General features: G+C 35.6%; 1 protein-coding gene across 1 annotated transcript in view; it reads left to right on the top strand.

Annotated features, from left to right (window-relative positions):
• The window catches only part of MIB1 (mindbomb E3 ubiquitin protein ligase 1), a 144,590-nt gene that overhangs the window by 52,596 nt on the left and 70,982 nt on the right, over positions 1-21,012 (top strand). Inside the window, exons 7-10 of the mRNA XM_011957771.1 lie at positions 7,706-7,889; positions 12,866-13,010; positions 14,960-15,093; positions 19,027-19,134. Coding sequence (XP_011813161.1) covers positions 7,706-7,889; positions 12,866-13,010; positions 14,960-15,093; positions 19,027-19,134 — 571 coding nt within the window. The remainder of the gene's footprint in view (positions 1-7,705; positions 7,890-12,865; positions 13,011-14,959; positions 15,094-19,026; positions 19,135-21,012) is intronic.

Raw genomic sequence — 21,012 nt, 5'->3', positions numbered from 1 at the left:
TCCCAAAGTGCTGGGATTACAGGCTTGAGCCACCGCGCCCGGCCTATTTTGTTTCTTATCTGCCTTTTATGGCTTCATATTGAAGGATCTTTTTTTTTTTTTTTTTTCTAATTTTTGCTGTCTGCTTGTTTTGGTCTTTCTAGGGCATACTTGCTTAGAGGTTCTTTGCAATTGCCTGTTGAATCCCCTCAGTTCTAGATTGCTGCCTCCTTTTCAGAACTAACTGGTGCCTTAAGTCCAAGTTTGCCTTGGATGTCACAAATGTTTGAAACTCTGTTCATCCTGAATTGGGGGGAAAGGAGTGGGGGAGGATCCCAAAAGTGGTACCTTGGCTGTGTGGGAAGTCTGGTTAGGGATTTATGGCCAGAAGACCCATGGAATGTGTGCCTCCTACAGTATAGTGCTGTTGAACAGCCACTCTGATTTGATGTCTCTTTTGGCTGAGATAAAGAACAGAGTTTCAAGGGCCAGGTTTGCTAGTGCTGTATCTTCTCTTTGACTGTAGCTACCCTTAGGGATTTTTCTTCCTGCAGGTACTCAAAAGGCTTCCTGTGGATTGAGGCAGGAATAATTTTCCTGCAAGGGAACCCAAGATGATGGAGAAGCTGGCTCTCTGCCTTGATCTCACTTTTTCCAGGGTAGAGACTGTGATTCCTGGGGGAATTTTCTGTGCTTTGTGCCTGGTAGATAGGGGGAAGGATGTTGCAGATTCAGAAATTTGTTTCTTTTATTATCTGCTTGGAGTTTTTCGTGTCTCTGGCCCCAGGGATCATTTCAGCTTCAGACTTGAGTTCTGGGATATTGCTGGTGATAATCCTGGTGCTAGATATATACATATATTTTTTTGGTTTTCTATTGGGGAGGGTGAAGCCAGATTGTTTCTATTTTGCAATTTTGGTGTTGCCACAGATATGTACACACACACTAATCCTTATCAGCAATATAAAATTGTGTGCATTTCCTCACTTCTGTACCTTTTAACATACTACTCCCTTTAGGTAAAATGCCCACTCCTCTTTTTCTCCCTCGTTACCTGGATTAATTCCTCTACATCCTATAAATACTGAGTTTATATGATTTGGGAACCTCCTCTCTCCTTTTACTCTCCATAGTATTATATATGTTTATACTCTTCATCTATTTAGGTTTACTTTTACCTATTAAAATTCATTTCATTTCTAGATGGCAAGTTTCTTGGAGGCTAGGGATGTCTTTTTAATTTTATTTGGGCCAAAATATATCTAATTCACTCTAGTATGTTTATAGTATTTTAAAGAAAAATCAATAAATTGAATAATTGTCTTACTGACATGTACATAAAGAAGCTAACTCCCTGAGGTTCTTTGGGGGAAGGGATGTTATACAGAATAAGGAAAGTTAACATTAAGTTGCTTACCTAGGTATAGCATTAGGTCTGATTGTATTCAAATCTTACGAACATACATGATCATATCAGTAGATGCATAAAAAGTACTTGACAAAATCCAACACCCTTTCATGATAAAACGCTGAAAATACTGGGACCAGAAGGGAACTTCTTTGGCTTGATAAAGGACATCTATGAAAAACCCACAGCTAACAACATCTTTAATGATGAAAGACTGAATACTTACCCCCTAATATCAGAAACAAGACAAGAGTGTCCACTTTACTACTTCTAGTAGTAAAATACTACTTTACTACTAGCATTGTACCAGAGGTTCTAGTCATAGCAACTAGGTAGGAAAAAGAAATAAAAGGAAGAAGTAAAAGAAAAAGAAGATGTAAAACTAACTCTCTTTACAGGTGACCTGATATTGTGTGTAGAAAAACCCAAAGAATCCACAGAAGCCATTGTAGCTAATAAGTAAGTTCAGCAAGATTGCAGGAACCAAGATTGGTACAGGAACATCAGTTGTATTTCTGTACACTAACAGTGAACAATATGAAAATGAAATTAAAACAATTTCATTTATAATGGCATCAAAAAGAATAAAATATTTAAGAATAAATTTAACCAACGAGATGCGAGACTTGTACAGCGAAAACTACTGAACGTTGTTGAAAGAAATTAAAGAAGACCTAAATAAATGACAAAACATTCCATGTTCTTAGATCAGGTTTAATATTGTTTAGATGGTATATTAGTTTCCTAGGGCTGCTATAACAAATTACCATAAACTGGGTGGCTTAACAGAGATTTATTCTTTCACAGTTTCAGAGGCTAGAAGTCCACATTATGGGTGTTGGCAAGATTGGTTTGTTCTGGAGACTTTCAGGGAGAATCTGTTGTATGCCTTTCTCCCAGCTTCTGGTGGTTCCCAGCAATCCTTGTTCCTTGGCTTGTAGATGCATCACTCTATATTCTCTGCCACTCTCTTCACATGACCTTCTTCCCTGTGAGTCTGTGTTTCTTGGTGGGTATCTGTGCATGACTCTCTTATAAGGACACTAAACATTGAATTTAGGGCCTACCCTAATCCATTATGGCCTCATTTTAATTTGGTTACATATGTAAAGTCCTTATTTACAAATAAGGTAACATTAATAGATACCTGGATTAGGACTTCAGCATATTTTGGAAGGGAGTATAATTCAACCCGCAATAGATGGCAGTATTTCCCAAACTAATCTTCTGATTAAGTGTAATCCCTGTCAAAATCCTGGTACTTCTTTTGCAGAAATTGACACACTGATACTAAAATTCATATGGAAATTCAAGGGACCCACAGTTATCAAAATAGTCTTGAAAAGGAAGAACAGTTGGAGATCTCACAATTCCTGGTTTCAAAACTTAACCACAAAGCTACAGTTATAAAGACAGTATATTAGTGATGTAATGTTAGACATATGGATTAATGAAATATAATTGAGAGTCCAGAAATAAGCCCCTTGCATTTAGGTCTATTTATTTATTTATTTATTTATTTTTTAAGAGATGGAGTTTTGCTAGATTGCTCAGGCTGGAATTCAGTGGGGTGTTCATAGGCACAATCATGGCGCACTATAGCACGGAACACCTGGGCTCAAGAGATCCTCCTGCCTCAGCCTCCTGAGTAGCTGGGACTACAAGCATGTGCCATTGTACTTGGCTGGTTAGTTGATTTTTGACAAGAGTTCAAGATGCTTCAGTGAGAGATGAATGGTCTTTTCAACAGATGGTATTAGGATAATTGGATATCAACAAACAAGTTGAACCCCTACTATACACCATACACCAATATTATATCAAAATTGAACATAGACCTGAAGGTAAAAGGTAAAACTAGAAAACTCTTAGAATAAATTGTAGCCATAAATCTTTGTGACCTTGGATTAGACAATGATTTAGTAGATATGACCCCCAAATTAGAAGCAACCAAAGAGAAAGTGGAGAAATAGGACTTCATCAAAATTAAAAACTTTTGTGTTTTAAAGGAGACTATCAAGAAAGTGGGCAACCCATGGAATGAGACAGTAAGTTTGCAAATTATATGGGTTAATAATGGAGTTCTATGTAGAATATATAAAGAACTCTTAAAATTCAACAGTTAAAACTTAATAGAAAAATGGGCAAAGGATTTGAATAGACAGTTTTCCAAAGAAAATACGCTATAGAGATGGTTAATAATGCCATTGTATTATTTGGCTAGGGTTGCCATAATAAAGTACCACAGACTAGGTTGCTTAAACAATAGAAATTTATTTTCTCAGCTTGGGTAACATAACAAAACTCCGTGTTTACAAAAAATACATAAAAAGAAAAAATTAGCCGGCTGTGATGGCATGTGCTTGTCATCCCAGCTACTCAGGAGGATGAGGTGGGCAAGTTGCTTGAGCCCAGGGAGGTCAAGGCTGGAGTTTGCCATGATCGCGCCACTGCAGTCCGCCATGGGTGACAGAGTGAGACCCTGTGTCAAAAAAGAAAAAAAAGTATTTTCTCACACTTTTGGGTGCTAGAAGTTCAAGATCAAGGTGCCAACTGTGTTGGTTTCTGTTGAGGCCTTTCTTCCTGGTTTATAGATGGCCACCTTCTCTCCTCATTATGGCCTTTCTTCTGTGTGCAGTTGGAGAGGGAAATCTTTGATGTCTCTTCCTCTTATAAGCGTACCAGCCCTATTGTATTTGAGACCCACCTATAATACCCAATTTAATCTTAATTACTTCTGTAAAGGTCTTATCTGTAAATACAGTTACATTGGGGGTTAGGGATTCAGCATATGAATTCTAAGGGGATGTGGTTCTGTTCATAACATTCATGAAAAGATGCTTGATATTACTATTAGGGAACTACAAAGCAAAACCACAATGGCATACCACTTCACACACTAAGATGGCTTGAATAAAAAAAAAATAACTTTTGTTGAGGTTGTAAAGCAATTAGACCCATCATGTATTGCTGGTAACGCCGTAAAACAATTGAGTTGCTTTAGAAAACAGTTTGGTAGTTTCTCAAAATTTTAAACGTAGAGTTATCATAGACCCAGCAGTTCCGCTCTTAGGTGTGTACCCAAAAGAATTTAATAATGTATGTCTATACAAAAAACTGTATATGAATATTATGGAAACATTATTCTTAAGTGCCGGAAAGTAGAAACAACCCAAATGCCTATCAACTGGTAAATGGATAAACAAAATGTGATATATTCATACATACCACAAAGGAATCAAGTACTGACACATACTGCAACATAGATGAATCTTGAATTATGCTGAGTGAAAGAAGCCAGTCACAAAAGATCACGTTGTGTGATTTTATTCATATAAAATATCCAGAATAAGCAAATCCATAGAAACAAGAAAGTATATTACTGGTTATTTAGGGCCTGGGGAAAGGGGTGAATATGGAGTAACTGCTAATAGTTATGGGGTATCTTTATGACATAATAAAAATGAAATTAGATAGTGGTTATGGTTGTACGACTCCATGAATATACTAAAAACTACTGAATTACATACTTTAAGTGGGTAAATTTTATGGTGCGTGAAATACATCTTAATAAAGCTGTCATTAATAAAAGAAGTAAAAAAAATGTACAAGTATTGCATATCAGTCAATAAATAAAAAGGAAAAAATCTTAAGGATATGACTTAAGTTCTGATTAGCATGTACTAACACATTTTGTGTTAAATATTCTCTTTGGGAATGTTAGGTTAGCACTAATTAGGAGGAGTATTTGCAGAATTCTTTCTTGTTCGAAATTTTTCTTGGTCAGTAGAGTGCTAACAGTAATATGACACTTGAGTTCTAGAAGATCTTTTTGTTCTTGATCCAACAGAACTTACTAAGTACTTATTCTGTATTAGGCCCTGTAATTAGTACTAGGATCACAAAGACGAGATATCATCTCCTGCTTTGAAGGGGTTTCCTTTTTAGCTTGGATAGATAGAATGGGAAATAACTGTGATAACATGTTAAAAATAATATGATTGGTAAGTATTCAGAATTTTTTGAGAGTGCAAGAGAAGAGTGGTCATTACTGGGCAAATTAGAGAAAACTGCAGAGGGATAATTAACACTTGGAGTAAGCTTAAAAGATAGATTGGATTTCACTGGGAAAAGCACTCAGCAGAGGGAGCACTTGTTTGATGGCTGCTCTGTTTGGGCAGGATAGTAAGTCTAGCAAATTTTGGGTAATTGAGAGTGAGATAAAAGGCACTGTTGTTGATATGGCTAGGAGAAAACTTCGTGTATATGATTTTTATTTTTAACTGGTCAGAGGCACTTTTTTCTCTTTGTGGTTGCTTTAGAATGAACAGTTTACTTGGCCAGGTGCTGTGGCTCATGCCTGTAATCCCAGCACTTTGGGAGACTGAGGCGGGTGGATCACCCGCGGTCAGGAGTTCAAGAACAGACTGACCAATATAGCAAAACCCCGCCTCTACTAAAAATACAAAAATTAGCTGGGTGTTGTGGTGCGTGCCTGTAATCCCAGCTACTCGGGAGACTGAGGCAGGAGAATTGCTTGAACCTGGGTAACAGAGTGAGACTCTGTATCAAAAAAAGAAAAAATAAAGCAAACAAAGAACAGTTTATTTATGTGGTTACAGAAAGTTAGTAAACAGGTTTTTGTATGGTGTGACCACTCAGTCTTTTATATGCTGATAACCATTTGGACTAAGAAGAGGATATAATATGCCAATGTTGTAGAAACTTGTTTGACAAGGGAACCTTTACTCTTGGAATGCAGTGTGGAATTAGGGGAGGTGTTCTGTTATCAATTGTGGTATATCTATTTGATGGAATATTAAGTAGTCATTAAAATGATTATTTTGAAGATGATAGCAGCATGGAAAATGCCTATATGAAGACATCAGCATCCAAATTAGTTTGATACAATGATTATAATTATGGTAAATATCCATGCATGGAAAATTAAAACTAGATACTATGTTTGTCCATTAAGGTGGCAGTGGTGTGGGGAAATGATACACTCTTTGTAGAGCAGTTTGGTTCTACTGGAATTGTAAAGAAATGTATACTTTGATCAGACAGTTCTTTGAAGAATCTCTACTGAAATACTGACCTCATGTACACAAAGATGTATACACAGGGATGGTCTTTACAGTACTGTACATATGGGTGACAGTTTGGAAGCACTTTAAATGATAGTCAATAGGACAATAGTTAAATACATTAGTGTGTATCCAAGTGATAGAATACTCTGTAGCAGTTAAATTGAATTAAGGTCTATTCAATTTAGGTCTGTATTCTTAGACCTATTTAAGATAGGTCTATATCTGTGACACTAAAAAATAAACCTTCCCAGATGTATTCTCTGAAAAAAAGTCACAAAATATATGTATGTATGTGTCTCTCTATGTGTACATATGTATGTATATAATATTCCCATTTATGGAAAACAACTATGTTATGAATGTCATTCAGCATATTGATAGAATGTCTATAAGGACACAGAGTAGAATATTAATAGTGGTTTCTAGTGGAATGGGAATGGTGATCCAGGGTGTTTGTGTGAAATGGAACTTTTACTTTACATGTTTCTGAAATTTTGAATTTTTAACAGTAATTATGTATTACTTATATAACAGTTTTAAAAAACATGCAGGGGAGAATAGACAAAAGTACACCAAAATATTTACACTTGTATTAAGGTGGTAAGATTATGGATGACTCTTTTCCCAAATTTATATATTAAAGTTATAAAAAGGAGGTGCTGGGGCGGTGGTTCATGCCTGTAATCCCAGCACTTTGGGAGGCTGAGGCAGGCAGATCACTTGAGCTCAGGAGTTCGAGACCAGCTGGCCTAACATGGTGAAATCCAGTCTCTACCAAAAATACAAAAATTAGCTGGGCATGGTGGCACGTGCCTGTAATCCCAGCTACTTGGGAGGCTGAGGCAGGAGAATCACTTGAACATGGGAGGTGGAGGTTGCAATGAGCTGAGATCACGCCCCTGCACTCCAGCCTGGGTGACAGGGCAAGACTGTCTCAAAAAACAAAACAAAATGGGTGCAGCACACCAACATGGCACAAGTATACATATGTAACAAACCTGCACGTTATGCACATGTACCCTAGAACTTAAAGTATAATAAAAAATAAATAAATAAATAAATAAAAACAAAACAAAATATATGTATATGTATATATATAAAAATGAAACAAGTCATTCAGGATATAATTGCAAAAGATTGTCTTACTCTTTTGATCTTCAGTGTTTACGAATTTTGTATTAAAATTAAGTAAACCTATCCATTTTGAGGTTTAGCTTTGCTCTTGTAGGTGGACCTTCAATCCTGCTGTTCTCACTAAAGCGAACATTGTCCGAAGTGGAGAAGCTGCTCAAGGTGCAGAAGGAGGCACCTCGCAGTTTCAAGTGGGTGATCTTGTACAAGTTTGTTACGACCTGGAACGAATTAAACTCCTACAAAGAGGACATGGAGAATGGGCTGAAGCGATGCTTCCAGTAAGTATGTATAGAATAATTCTGGGCTAGAAATTGCAATACAGTTATGTCATTTTTAAAAGTAAATTAATGTAGAAATTAAATTGGCATAAAACTTCCTAGAGTTGTATTCTCCATGTGCACCTAGACATACTCGTGCTTTTAGTTTTCTAATTTATCCCAGTTAAATTAGCCTGGGAAGGTCCAGAAAAGGTTACAGTTAATATTTAATATTTTTTGATAGAGTAGTTATTGGAGAATGTTATGTGGTGCAAGTCAGCAGTGGTTTTCCTGATACTTAACCCCAGAATGATATAGGTCTGTGCCCATCTGGTCTCTAGCAGTGCTGGACCAGTGCAGCTTTCCTGATTTGGGAGCCTGCCTCTAAAACTTGAGCATGAAAGAGCAGCTCAAAATGTGTGTGCTTTCATAGAGTGAATTTGTTTCCAAAGAGCTACAGTTTAATTTTTTATTTAGTCATTTTTTCATCAAATGTTCAGCAGCAAGAAACAAATTGGCTTGTTCTGCCCTCTCTTCAACCATCCTTCCCTTTCCCTGTCTGTATCCCTTGCTTCTGTCCTTCTGTTTCCACCTTTGGTATTACTGTGTCACCCTGCCATCCCTTATGCTGCCTTGTTCTGTTTCCCTTCCTCCTCCACCTTGCTGTGTCCTCCTCTATAGTTCTCCACCTTGCCTACTCCCATCTCCTGTCTCATCCAGCCTCTCAGCTCCTGTCCTGTCTGTCCTTCCATTCCAGTCCCATTCAGTGCCTCCATCCTGTCCCATGTACTTCATCTCACATCCCTTTTAGTATCCTGTCACCCCCACTCTACTGTAATTGTTCAGTCTCTTCTCCTGGCCAGCACCTCCTTCTCTTCCTATCCAGCCCCAACTCCTGCCCCATCTCGTCCCCTCCCATCCTGCCTAGTCCCTGATCAGTAGTGGGATCATGCCTGTGAATAGCCACTGCACTTTAACCTGGGCTAATGTGAGACTGACTCTTAAAAAAAATGCAAAAAATAAAAAATGAGCTAAAAGAAATTAAGAAAATGAAAAAAATGTAAGAGAAGGAAATCAGAAATGAGGTGATGTAACTTAGGAAATAATTAAAAAGAAGTGAAAAAGTCATAAGTGAAGACTAAGCTGGAAGGAACACAGAGCAGAGCAAATAAATGCAACGGATAATGCCTAAGAGAAATAGAAGGTGAAAAAGCAGGAAAATTTTAAAAATAAAAAAGGCAAAAGGTATTTCAGAGAAAGCAACAAACATGAAATAGCATACACACACACACACACACACACACACACACACACACACACATATAAGGTATCCTTGTAGAAAGGAGAAACAAAACCCAAATAAAGGAAACAAATATGAAAATTTGTAATTTTAGAAAAATTTTCCTGGAATTAAGAAAATAATTTGAAACTAAACATTGAAGGGGCACATTGCATACCTGGGAAAACTGACCCAGAACAACAAACACTGGGCTATATTCTGGCAAAATAACTGAATCTTCAAGAAGAGAGAAAGTATCCAGGAAAAAAGACCAGGCAGGTTATTGGTCCTAAAGGAAAGAAAATTATTTTGCTATTAAGAAAAAAATCTCGTCTCAGTGTTTTATGCCAGAAAACAGTGAGATAGCATTTAAGATACTCAAGGAAAGAATATAAGCTGAAGATTTTATATGTAACCAAACTGACTTTCAAGTATAACTGTGCTATGAATATGTGGGAATTCTTGTTCCCATGAGTCCTTTCTAAGTAATTTGCTAGAGAATGAGTTTCAGACAACCAAAACAACTGGAGAGACATCAAGTGAAGGACTAGTGATCATGGAATATGTATTGATTTGTTGAACTAAGATTAAATGAATGTTGTAAAGGAAAGGGTAGAATATAATGATTGTGTGTTCTAACAATGTAAAGTATAGTTATAAAAAACGGGGTGGAAATTGAGCACATGAAAAATTTAATATGCTGTTTGCCTTTTAGTTGTATTAACTGGGACTAAATATTATTTTAGATCAAAATATTAGAAAAGAGAAAGGGTAGGGTAAGGACACATGAATGACTAATTTCAGTATTGCACATACTAGGGAACCAAGTCGATATATATATATATTATATATATATATAAAATAACTATTAGGACAATGCAAACTGTATTAAAGCAGATAGTGCAATGATAAACTATGAAGTTAAAAATAAGTGTCACCTATATAAAAAGGGAATAGGATATAAGAGGCAAAGAAGGAAGGGAGACCTCTTTGAATATGTCTTGTTTTATAGATTTGATTTGAAGTCACATACATATTTAATACAATTGTAAAACAAAATTAAATTTAAAAAGAAAATTCCTAAAAGTGGAAAATAAAATGAAGCAAATGAAACTAAATGTGTTTCTGTTAGCATAACCATGTAGAGAGAAAATTCCAAGTAATTTTTTAAACACGGTTAATTTTTCTTTATATCTTCATAGGAAGAATAGACCCTAAAGAACTGCATGGAAATGAAATGTTTAACACTTTTCAGAAATCTTATTGCATGTAGTAGCGTTGATATTGTTATTCCGAGATTGTTAGATGTACCAAAAAACAGATGAGTACTTGTGTGATAATTCTGTTACTCCTTTGACTTTGAGAATCAGAATTATCAGAGTTGTAAAAGGAGATACAGATATAATATAGAGGAGGTAAAGACCCTATAGTCTTGAATTTGAATGAAAAGAGTGTTTGAATTCATGATTTATGCTTCTTTAAAAACAAAATAAATGTCTTCTTTTGAGAAGTGTATGTTCATATCCTTTGCCCACTTTTTGATGGAGTCATTTGTTTTTTTCTTGTACATTTGTTTAAGTTCCTTGTAGATTCTGGATATTAGACCTTTGTCAGATGGATAGATTGCAAAATTTTTCTCCCAGCCATAAAAAAAAAAAAAGAATGAGATCATGTCCTTTGCAGGAACATGGAAGAAGCTGGAAGCCATCATCCTTAGCAAACAAATACAGAAAAGAAAACCAAACACTGCATGTTCTCACTCATAAGTGGGAGTTGAACAATGAGAACACATGGACACAGGGAGGGGAACAACACATGCTGGGGCCTGTCAGGGGGTGAGGGGCAAGAGGAGGGAGAGCATTAGGACAAATACCTAATATAATGCAATGCGAGGCCTAAAACCTAGATGATGGGTTGATAGGTGCAGCAAACCACCATGGCACATGTATAGCTATGTAACAAACGTGCACATTCTGCACGTATATCCCAGAACTTAAAGTAAAATTAAAACAAACAAAAAAAAATGCCCCAAACAAAAACTCCTATTTCCTAGCTGTATTCATGAAAATGCCTCCACAGTGACCATTTTAGTAATAACTAAACTTAGTGCCCAGGTTATGGTTTGCAAGCAGCCTTTCTCTTAATAAGGAGCCAAGGATTTTTGGAGAAATGGCTAATTCTAGCTCTTTGACAAGAGGTGAACAAAATGAGCCTCATACCGGGTAACAAGGAAGCTGTCACTGGTTTCTTAGGGCCATTAGCAGCCAACTTGAAGGAGTTCTTGCTGACTGTGTACAGAGAGCCAATTAGTAAAATTCAAATGGTAAGAAACTTTGTAAGACAACTGTTTTTCAACAAATAATTTGCAAAGAAAAAAATGTACGTATGGACTTTATGTGGGTCTTGATTTAAACAAAGTAAAAAAACTGGTAATTTATGAGGTAATTGGAAGTTTGAACACTGAAATTTTGTGATATATAACTATTGTAACTTTGAGTTGATAATAAACAGCATTGTAAAATATGTTATTAAAAAAAGAGTTCTTACTGTTTGGAGGTACACACTGAAATAATACTGGAGGGCAGCATGGGTAGGGAATAAAGGAAACAAGATTAGCCATGAGCTGATAATTGTTACAAATGGTTGATGGGTACATGAGGATTCAGTATGCTATTGTCCACTTCTGTATCTCTTGGAAGTTTTCCATAATAAAAAGTTGAGGAGAAAAAAACAAAAGAATGTAGCCTCATAGAGTTTGAGATGATAATGGAAAATTCCAAGTGAAAATGTCTAATAGGCAGTTAAAAAATTAGAATTACTATGTGTATGTGGGGGTGAGGGGTAATTTTGTGTTTTCAAAAAAAAAAAAGATGATAGTTGTCAAAGTGGGTTGAATTTTCAATGAAGAAGAGTAAAAACCTATGGAATAAAATTTTGGGAAAATGCACAGGTTTAGGAATATGAGGAAGGGAAGGAACTGGCAGAAATCAGATGATTCCAGAAAGGGTTTAAACATAGATGTAGCTTGAGCCCTTCTTGTCCAAATTAGTTTTTTGTTTTTAGAAATCTGATTTTTAGGCTTTATTGATGATAGATTTTAGACTACTGGAGTTGCAAGTTCTCAAAATGTACCTTATGGGTTTAAAAAGGAAGGATTGAATATCAAAATAAATTTTTATAAACTCATATGGATAGGATAGACTTCATCATGATTTGTCTCATGTTCTTGTAGAAGTAGTTTTATTATTATTAAAATATATTTTTTGGCTGGGCACGGTGGCTCACGCCTGTAATCCCAGCACTTTGGGAGGCCGAGGCGGGTGGATCACAAAGTCAGGAGATCGAGACCACGGTGAAACCCTGTCTCTACTAAAAATACAAAAAATTAGCCGGGCGCAGTGGCAGGCACCTGTAGTCCCAGCTACTCAGGAGGCTGAGGCAGGAGAATGGCATGAACCTGGGAGGCGGAGCTTGCAGTGAGCCGAGATGGCACCACTGCACTCCAGCCTGGGCGACAGAGCGAGACTCCGTCTCAAAAAAAAAAGATATTTTTTAACATTTGTACTTATTCAAATAACCCATTTCATTATGGTTATCCTTTGAAAGTTTTTTCATTAGTAATAAGTAAAATTATTACTTTAAGCATATAAAAACTAGTGATTGATTTTATGGTATATACTTTAGACTTGGAAATATGAATCTATTTCTTTTCCCCAAGACTTTAGGTAAAGTTGGCCGAGTACAACAGATTTATTCAGACAGTGATTTAAAGGTGGAAGTTTGTGGAACATCTTGGACATACAATCCAGCAGCAGTTTCCAAGGTGGCATCTGCAGGATCAGCCATTAGCAATGCATCTGGTGGTATGTTTTATATTGTGTTTCTTTAAAAGTAATATGGTTTACATTAAAACCTTTGCTAATTCCCCAGTTCTCATATACAGATAATGTTGTACATGTGCTTAGCTTTGTCCCAGATTACACAGCCTTACTTGAATATTGATCACCTTTAAACTTTCACTAAAAATTACTATTTTTTTTTAGTGTGTTGAACAACCTTTATTCTGGCTGAAGTACTCCCTGGAGAAGTTCCATAAAATGTGTGCTTTTTCTTGGATATATTAGGGGATTTTCCACATCAAATTGGAGATTCCTAAAATTCAAGATTCTACTCTTTAGTCAGAACTTTTGTTTTCTGCCAAAGAACCATCACTTTCTTAGACTGCTTCATTTTTTCTGTATTTCCAACGTTATTGCTAGCAGATGGCTTTCTTCTTGTATATTTTTACATATCAGTTATTTTTTCTCTTACCATTTAATCAGTTATACATGCTACCATGAGTAGAAAACTATGTTAAAATGTGAATTGCTGGATGCTTGAGTAGACTCAATTCACATAGTCTTTCTTTCCTGTGCTCCAGCTTTGTATACACAGACGCAGTTCATTTTACAACATATTACAAGTTACTGTATGTACATGTTGTCATCTGGAAAAGGAGATAGAACTTAACTATAAATAGTAAGAAACAAAAGGAAAACATAAAGTAACTTCCAATTTTATTTTTGTTCTGCTTTCTGCTTCCTCTGCCTTTTTGTTTATTCTTTCCTGGTGTCGTTTGCTAGTATGCTTAACATTTAAATCTGGTGTTTATTTTTACCTTGAAGTTAAATGACATTATGGTAGGTTGACTACATACAAAATAGAAGAGGGAAGGACAGTTAATAGCCTAGTCTCAAATTATGTGGACTTGGCCCACTTTGTCATTTGTCCCTTGCCCTATTTTGTGATTTCTCTGCTTCATAATAAGTACCCCAAGAATTCAGGAGTAGAGCTTTGTAGCTTCTGTATTGATTGATACTGTTTAGAAAAAAATACCTTATGAAAAGGTTTAGGTATATTCATCCCTGGTTCATTGTTGTTTTTGTCAAAACCAATCAGTTGGCACTTATTGCAAGTTATTAGCACTTAAATGTCCGGTTTCAACCTAAAGAAAATTGGTTTGTCCCTAAAATATGTCCCCAGATATTACAGAGATTGTTGCTTTTGCTTTGCTTTTCTTTCTTTTTTTTTTTTTTGAGACAGAGTCTCGCTATGTCCCCCGGGCTGGAGTGCAGTGGCGCGATCTCCGCTCACTGCAAGTTCTGCCGCCTCCCGGATTCGTGCCATTCTCCTGCCTCAGCCTCTCGAGAAGCTGGGACTATAGGCCACCACGCCTGGCTAATTTTTTTTTTTTTTTGTATTTTTAGTAGAGACGGGGTTTCACAGTGTTCGCCAGGGTGGTCTCGATCTCCTGACCTCGTGATCCGCCCGCCTTGGCCTCCCAAAGTGCTGGGATTACAGGCGTGAGCCCCCACGCTCGGCCAGATTGTTGCTTTTGATCATAATCATTGATTGAATTATTTTAAAGTCTGTAGTATTGAGCTCTGAGAGTTACTGTAGTGTCCTTGAAACCTGAAAGGATGTTTGTATCATTGTGGTACTCCCATAGTAGCGTGTTTATTCATAAACTTTTTACGATGACTTTTAAATCTTGAATTATTAGTATATAATGCACTACTTTTTCTAAAATTATAATTTGATATACATGAATTGGAGAAAACTTGGAATACTTAAGGGCTTGCATTTAATGCAGCTTTTTATAGTAGGGATTATAACTTGCATGGGTAGTTATCTGTAGCATAGTAGAAAAATAACATTAGTAATGGAAATAATAAAATAGGAAAAGATTATAGAAATATTGGGTAATACTTGTTTCTTGGTAGTTAAGGTTTGAGATCCTCCTATATTAGCAGCTTTCTTTGATGTTTTACAGAAAGACTCTCACAACTCCTGAAGAAATTATTTGAAACCCAAGAATCTGGTGACCTCAATGAAGAATTAGTTAAGGCTGCTGCCAATGGAGATGTTGCTAAAGTGGAAGATTTGCTTAAAAGACCAGATGTGGATGTGAGCATTTTAAAAATTATTTTGAAGCATACAAAAAGTAGAATAGTATAATGAACCTCATCCTCAACAATTACTAAGATTTTGCCAGATGTGCTTCATTTATTTCTTCTTTCTTGTTTTTGTGAAGTATTTTAAAGCAGACATCAGACATTCTTCAGTGTGCATTTCTAAAAAAAAATAGATATTTTTGTATTTAACATTATGACCCTTTTTATGATTGACACAACTTAAATTTTGGTTTTTAAAGACTAGTATCCTTTTGGGAAATTCAGCGATTTTTTTTCTCATGTAAACATCATTTTATGACATCATCTATGTATGTTTTAGTTAATTTTATAAGCAATTTTATTTTTATTTTTAATTTTTGTGAGTACATAGCAGGTGTGTATATAAGCAATTTTCAATCCCTCTTTTCAAAATATTTAATGTAACTCCTCTCCACCTCAGTGATAGTTGACTTTTTCACAATTTATAAGGCAAATGAATGAAAGGCCATATATTTTATAACTATTCCTAGGTTATGTTGTATTTTTGCCATTCATACAAGCCATCTTTTAAGTGGGCAGTTTTGATTCTAGTCATTGTGCTTTGGCTTTGGCATTGACACCTTGCTGGCACCAGTATTATGTTCGGTGCCAGCCAAGAGGTTGTAGTTGGAGTGACAATTTGAATCGTTCTCACTGTACTGTAAGAGCTTTTGTTACCATAACTTTCTTTGCATGTTTGTTTGTTTTTAAGTATGCCAGACAGTTTGAAGATCAGATCTATAATTGTAAAGTATTAGTGTCTTATTTCTCCTATAAGCTTGACATGTTAGCTTTATTATAAAGATCAGTTGTAGCAATATAGCACAGCAATTTGTTGATTGGTTGTGAGCTGTATAAAAATAATTTGCCTTAAATGTTGAAGTATCAAGTATTTTTGTGTTTGAAAGATGGATTTCCTTTGTATTCCAGTCAAGCAAATTTAGATTTTACTATAATTTTTTTTCGTTTACTTACTAATTTTTTTTAAAATTATTTTTTAAGAGCGTTACAGTACTAAAAATTTAAAGGAAAATACAGTTCTATAAGGTTTGTTATGAAAAATAGCATCTCCTCTTTCTCACCCCTATTTTCCTGTTCTTCAGAGGCAACTATTCTTAGCTGGCTAATAGCCTTCATATTTACCTCTACATTTTCCAGTAACATACCAATATACCTCTGTTATAATGTCTTAATTTTCTTTCTTCCTTTCCTTTCCCTTTTCCTTTCCTAGATCTTTTGATACCTCACTGTGGAAGGTGAGGATTTAGCTTTATTTCACCACTTCCATCCCATCCCCACCAGACACACACATACTGTTTCCAGCTTCATCATGTAGTTATATTATATTGTAATTTTGTTTGGATTAAAATTAGTTGTGCATGTTATGTAAATGACATTCATAGCCATGCTGTGGAGTATATTAGATTATGTTTTCCTACCTTTTTGTTTTTAATTGGAGTTCATAATTGTCATTTTTAAAAAATTGAAGTATAATTTTCATACAGTGAAGTATGTGGATCAGCCAGTTTTGACAAATGCACACCACCCACATAGTCCACACCTCTATTAAGGTGTAGAATATTTCCTTCATTCTTAAAAGTTACTTGTGATCTTTTGCAGTCCCTCTGCTTACACATGATTTTTATATTTTTTCATTTGTTAGTAATCTGTATTCTTATACTTAATTTCTTCCTAAATTACTCTTTAATCGTAACATACCTCAATTGCTTGAGACATTTGGGTACAACAAATGAAATGTATTCATTTTCATCTTCTGGGAGACATTTCTTATACCTTCTGATATTCTCCATCTGAACAGGGTTTCCTCTGCACTGGATGCCCACTTGGAGTGTCTTCTCACCCATCATCCTGAGGGTTCCCTTCTCTTCTCTCTTATGTTGAATTTCTTGTTTTCTGTATCCCCTGTCTTTTTGTTTCTACATTTTCTCTCTTTTTGGTGAGGTAAGGCTTTTATTAGCTTCTGAGAAAGGATGCATGGGAAATAGACCTTTAATATCTGAATTTGTTTTAAACTCCACAATTAAGTTTTAGATTGGAATAGAGTTCTAGGTTAGAAGTCATTTTCTTGTAGAATAATTCCAGAATTACTCTTGAGAAGATACAAGCCATTCTGATTCCTGAACTTACATGTATGCTGTTTTTTCTCTCAAGCATGATGATATTTTGTTTTGGTCAGCATTAAGAACTTGCACAATGATGCACCTTGATGTGGATCTGTTTTCATCCATTGCTTTAGGTGTTTGACTTTTTAAAACTGGAAATCATGTCTTTCATATCTGCAAATTTTCTTTAGTTATTTTATTGGTTCTTCTTGGACTATTCCTCGGATTTTCTTTTTCTTTTTTTTCTCCTGTTTTTTTCTTCCCCCGCTTCCTTTCTGAGAGGTTCCTTAACTTAATTTTCTCACCCTTTTTCCAAGGTTTTTATTCCATCAGTTTTAAATTTCAAGCTTTTCTTGGTTGCCCTTTTCACATTCCTTTTGATAGTATCATGTTGGTGTTTAAAGAGGATACAATGTCATTTCTTTCCTTACTGAGCGTATATGATAGGTCTTTATAAGAAAACAAGTTCTTGTATCTGCTTAAGTTTTTTGTCTCTTCTGAGCTACTGTTTTCACATCAGAGCCATTCCTTAGATGTCTGGTAATCCTTGGTTGTTCGTTCATCTATAAGAGGGGACAAATCTCCAATCCTTGGTTGTCCATTCATATCTCAATAGGACATTACAAAGCTGATTGATAGCTCTCCTCACCTGGACTTGTTGACTAACTTTGCATTATGGTGATTGGGTGTGTAGAGTTTTGGGGGATCTCTAAATACCACCCTATAGAAATCTGTTCTCTACAGGTTCAGGTTTTCCTGTCTGAGGATGAGATGCAGGCAGCTGGTGTTCTGTCTTTGAGTTTGAGGAGTGGGCTTGGAGTGTGACCATTGCACATCAGACTTACACCTGAGGCCCCCCTTGTTACTTATGATGTGCTTATGTTTGTAGGCTTTGAGTTTGTCTGGGATTCCCTGTGCTCTTTACACTGTGGCTTCCTGTTCTCTCTAAAGTGAGATAACGCTTTTCCATCTGTTTTCCCTCTTTCACAATTGTGTTACTTTTTCTTGTTTTCTGATGTTCTCCCTTCATCTTTATGGATTTTTACTAAAATAAAATTATTTTAATGTCATTTTAGTGTGGTTTCAGGAAAGATAGTATATAAACATGTGGCCAGGCTACCATCTTTAACCATCTTTAACCATCGTTTTGTGGGTGGGAGAAAAGGGGTAGAATTAAAGAATTGCACTCAGCCTTGGGTATGTCCATGGATTAGTTATACATGTACATGACACCTGGAGTGAAGGAACGGTTGGAAATTACTGCTTTATAATAGTTGTATATACCTACCTTGCTAACTTGTTTATGTATCCTTATTTATTATCCTTGCAGTTTGCCTGCAAATTGATGTTTGGTATTTTTGTTGAATTGAATTTATTTATCCCTAGCAGCTAATATCTTTTCTAAAAGTTTTCTTTTCACTTCAGTGCATTTTTTCATTGACCCATGGACTCAGAGATTAATCTAAAAAGAAGCATATATACAAAACTAACAACTTACTTCCTTTCTTTCCTCCCTTCTTTTTTCCCTTCTTTCAGCTTTGCAGATTGCCTAACAGTTATTTTGTAACTCTTTGGACAGTGGAACTTTTGTTTTTTAAAACAATACTTGCTTCCCTTCTCTGAATTAAGAAGTCTGTAGTTATTTGAACTATGATATGTGGAACACCAACCTAAATTATTCTTATGGAATCATACAGTATACTAGATTTAAACCTACACTGTATGTATACTGCCTGTTTCTGATTATTCATTCATTCATTCATTCTTTTTTTAAAAAAATTTAGGTAAATGGGCAATGTGCTGGCCACACAGCTATGCAGGCTGCTAGTCAGAATGGACATGTTGACATTTTGAAGTTACTTTTGAAGCAAAACGTGGATGTTGAAGCAGAGGTAAGTAAACTTGAAGAATATTTTAAGTAAACATTTATTTCCTAGAAATAATACTTGTATATCATGAGATGGATTGTTTTTATTTTTGAAATTTAATATCCACCTAAGACTTTTCTATTGAAAATAAAAATCTGACAGAGACTTGAAACATTTCTTGTCTTTCTGTGATCCTTTATATTTTAGCCATGGTCCTAGGTAAAGATAGGAGTTGAGTTTCATGCTACCGTGATGTAACCATCATGTTTTACGGAGCTAAAGGTGGGCTCGTCCAAGTATCAGGAATCATAGTAGGAAATTGAAGGATGAGGAATATAAGTCCACTGGGTCAGAATCTTTCCTGATCTCTATGACACTTGGAAATATTTTTTGTTGTTGTTTTGTCGTAACTGAATTAGCATTTTTAAAGTTTTATTGTTTCTTGACCTTAATGTGAATATTTGAAGAGTTCATAATGCATGTTTATCACCGTATGTGTGTATATATGCTTCATTTAATTTAGAATATATTCTTATAAAAGAGAAACACTTCTTAATATCATTGGAGCCTGGGTTGGGGATCTCTCTATATCTCTAGTGTGAAGGATGGCTTGCTTTGTCTTAGCTACTCATTACTAAAAATGTATTTGAATCACATTTATTTTAGCATAGTGCAAGATTATTTAGAATAAATCAAATTGTAGCAAATTTAAATTAGGCAGAAAATTGCAGTTTTGTCTAAAAAACACTCTCGTCTGTGAGAGCTTAATGAGGACTTGAATTGCTGAGGGCTAAATTGGTGGATCAGCCTGATTTTACTAATTAAAAAATTTAAAAAGACGCATATTGGAAAAGAGAAGCCTTTTCTAGTCTTATGTTACTTTTTCTTTTTTCTGTAATTGTATGTATTTTGAATTGTTGGACAGCTACTAAAGAGCCTGTGGTTTTTAAGGTTAAACAGGTCATCTGTAGTGTTGGAATTTTCTGTTGCCTAGAAATAACTTGAAATTAATTTATTTTTTAAGCAGAGTCTCATGCTGTTGCCCAGGCTGGAGTGCAGTGGCCTGTTCTCAGCTCACTGCAACTTCTGCCTCCTGGGTTCAAGTGATTCTCATGCCTCAGCCTCTCCAGTAGCTGGGATTACAGGCACCTGCTACCACACCTGGGTAATTTTTGTATTTTTAGTAGAGACAGGGTTTTGCTATGTTGGCCAGGGTGGTATTGAGCTCCTGACCTCAAGTGATGTGGCTGCCTCAGCCTCCCAAAGTGCTGAGATTGCAGGTGTGAACCACCACGCCTAAGAACTTGAATTTTAAATTAGCAGATTAGATATCTATGAACTATACAATAGTTTTATTACTATGATGTCTTTATGAATGAGATTATATAATTTGATTTTACTTTTGCACTAGTAATTTTTAAGTTGCATCTTTCTTGGTTGTGAATTTAGGAACCTAGTGTGTGTTACAAAGTTTTTTTTGGTAATGAAAGTTAATTTTAGTATTTTGTATATAGAAGGTAATTACTTTACTTTCTTATTATTTTAGTTTTATTTGGCGGAATGGTATGAAATTTCTTGAGCTGAATATCTGATTTTTAATTTAGTGAATCCAGAAACCCCAGTAGCAACAACTACTGAAAAACCAAAGTCCTTCTAATTACAGCTAGTAAGGCAAGAAGCTGAAAAACTACATTTCTTTTTGCCTAAGTTTCTTTTTAAAGTATGCTTTCTGATTCAGAATTTAATCACCAACCTGGCAGCATGGGATTATTCATATATTTGTGTTTCTAGAGATTTTTGTTCACATGAGAGGTTTTGCAGAGTGGGTTTGCAGCTTTGGAATTAGGAATGAAATTGGCATTGTTTTTCGAGAGTAGATTTTCTTTCCTTTTTTTTTTTTTT

The sequence above is a fragment of the Colobus angolensis genome, unplaced genomic scaffold, assembly GCF_000951035.1.
Source record: "Colobus angolensis palliatus isolate OR3802 unplaced genomic scaffold, Cang.pa_1.0 Scaffold45, whole genome shotgun sequence".
Classification (NCBI taxonomy): domain Eukaryota; kingdom Metazoa; phylum Chordata; class Mammalia; order Primates; family Cercopithecidae; genus Colobus; species Colobus angolensis.
Note: the sequence above shows the minus strand (reverse complement) of the source record. Positions and strands in the feature narration are given on the sequence as shown.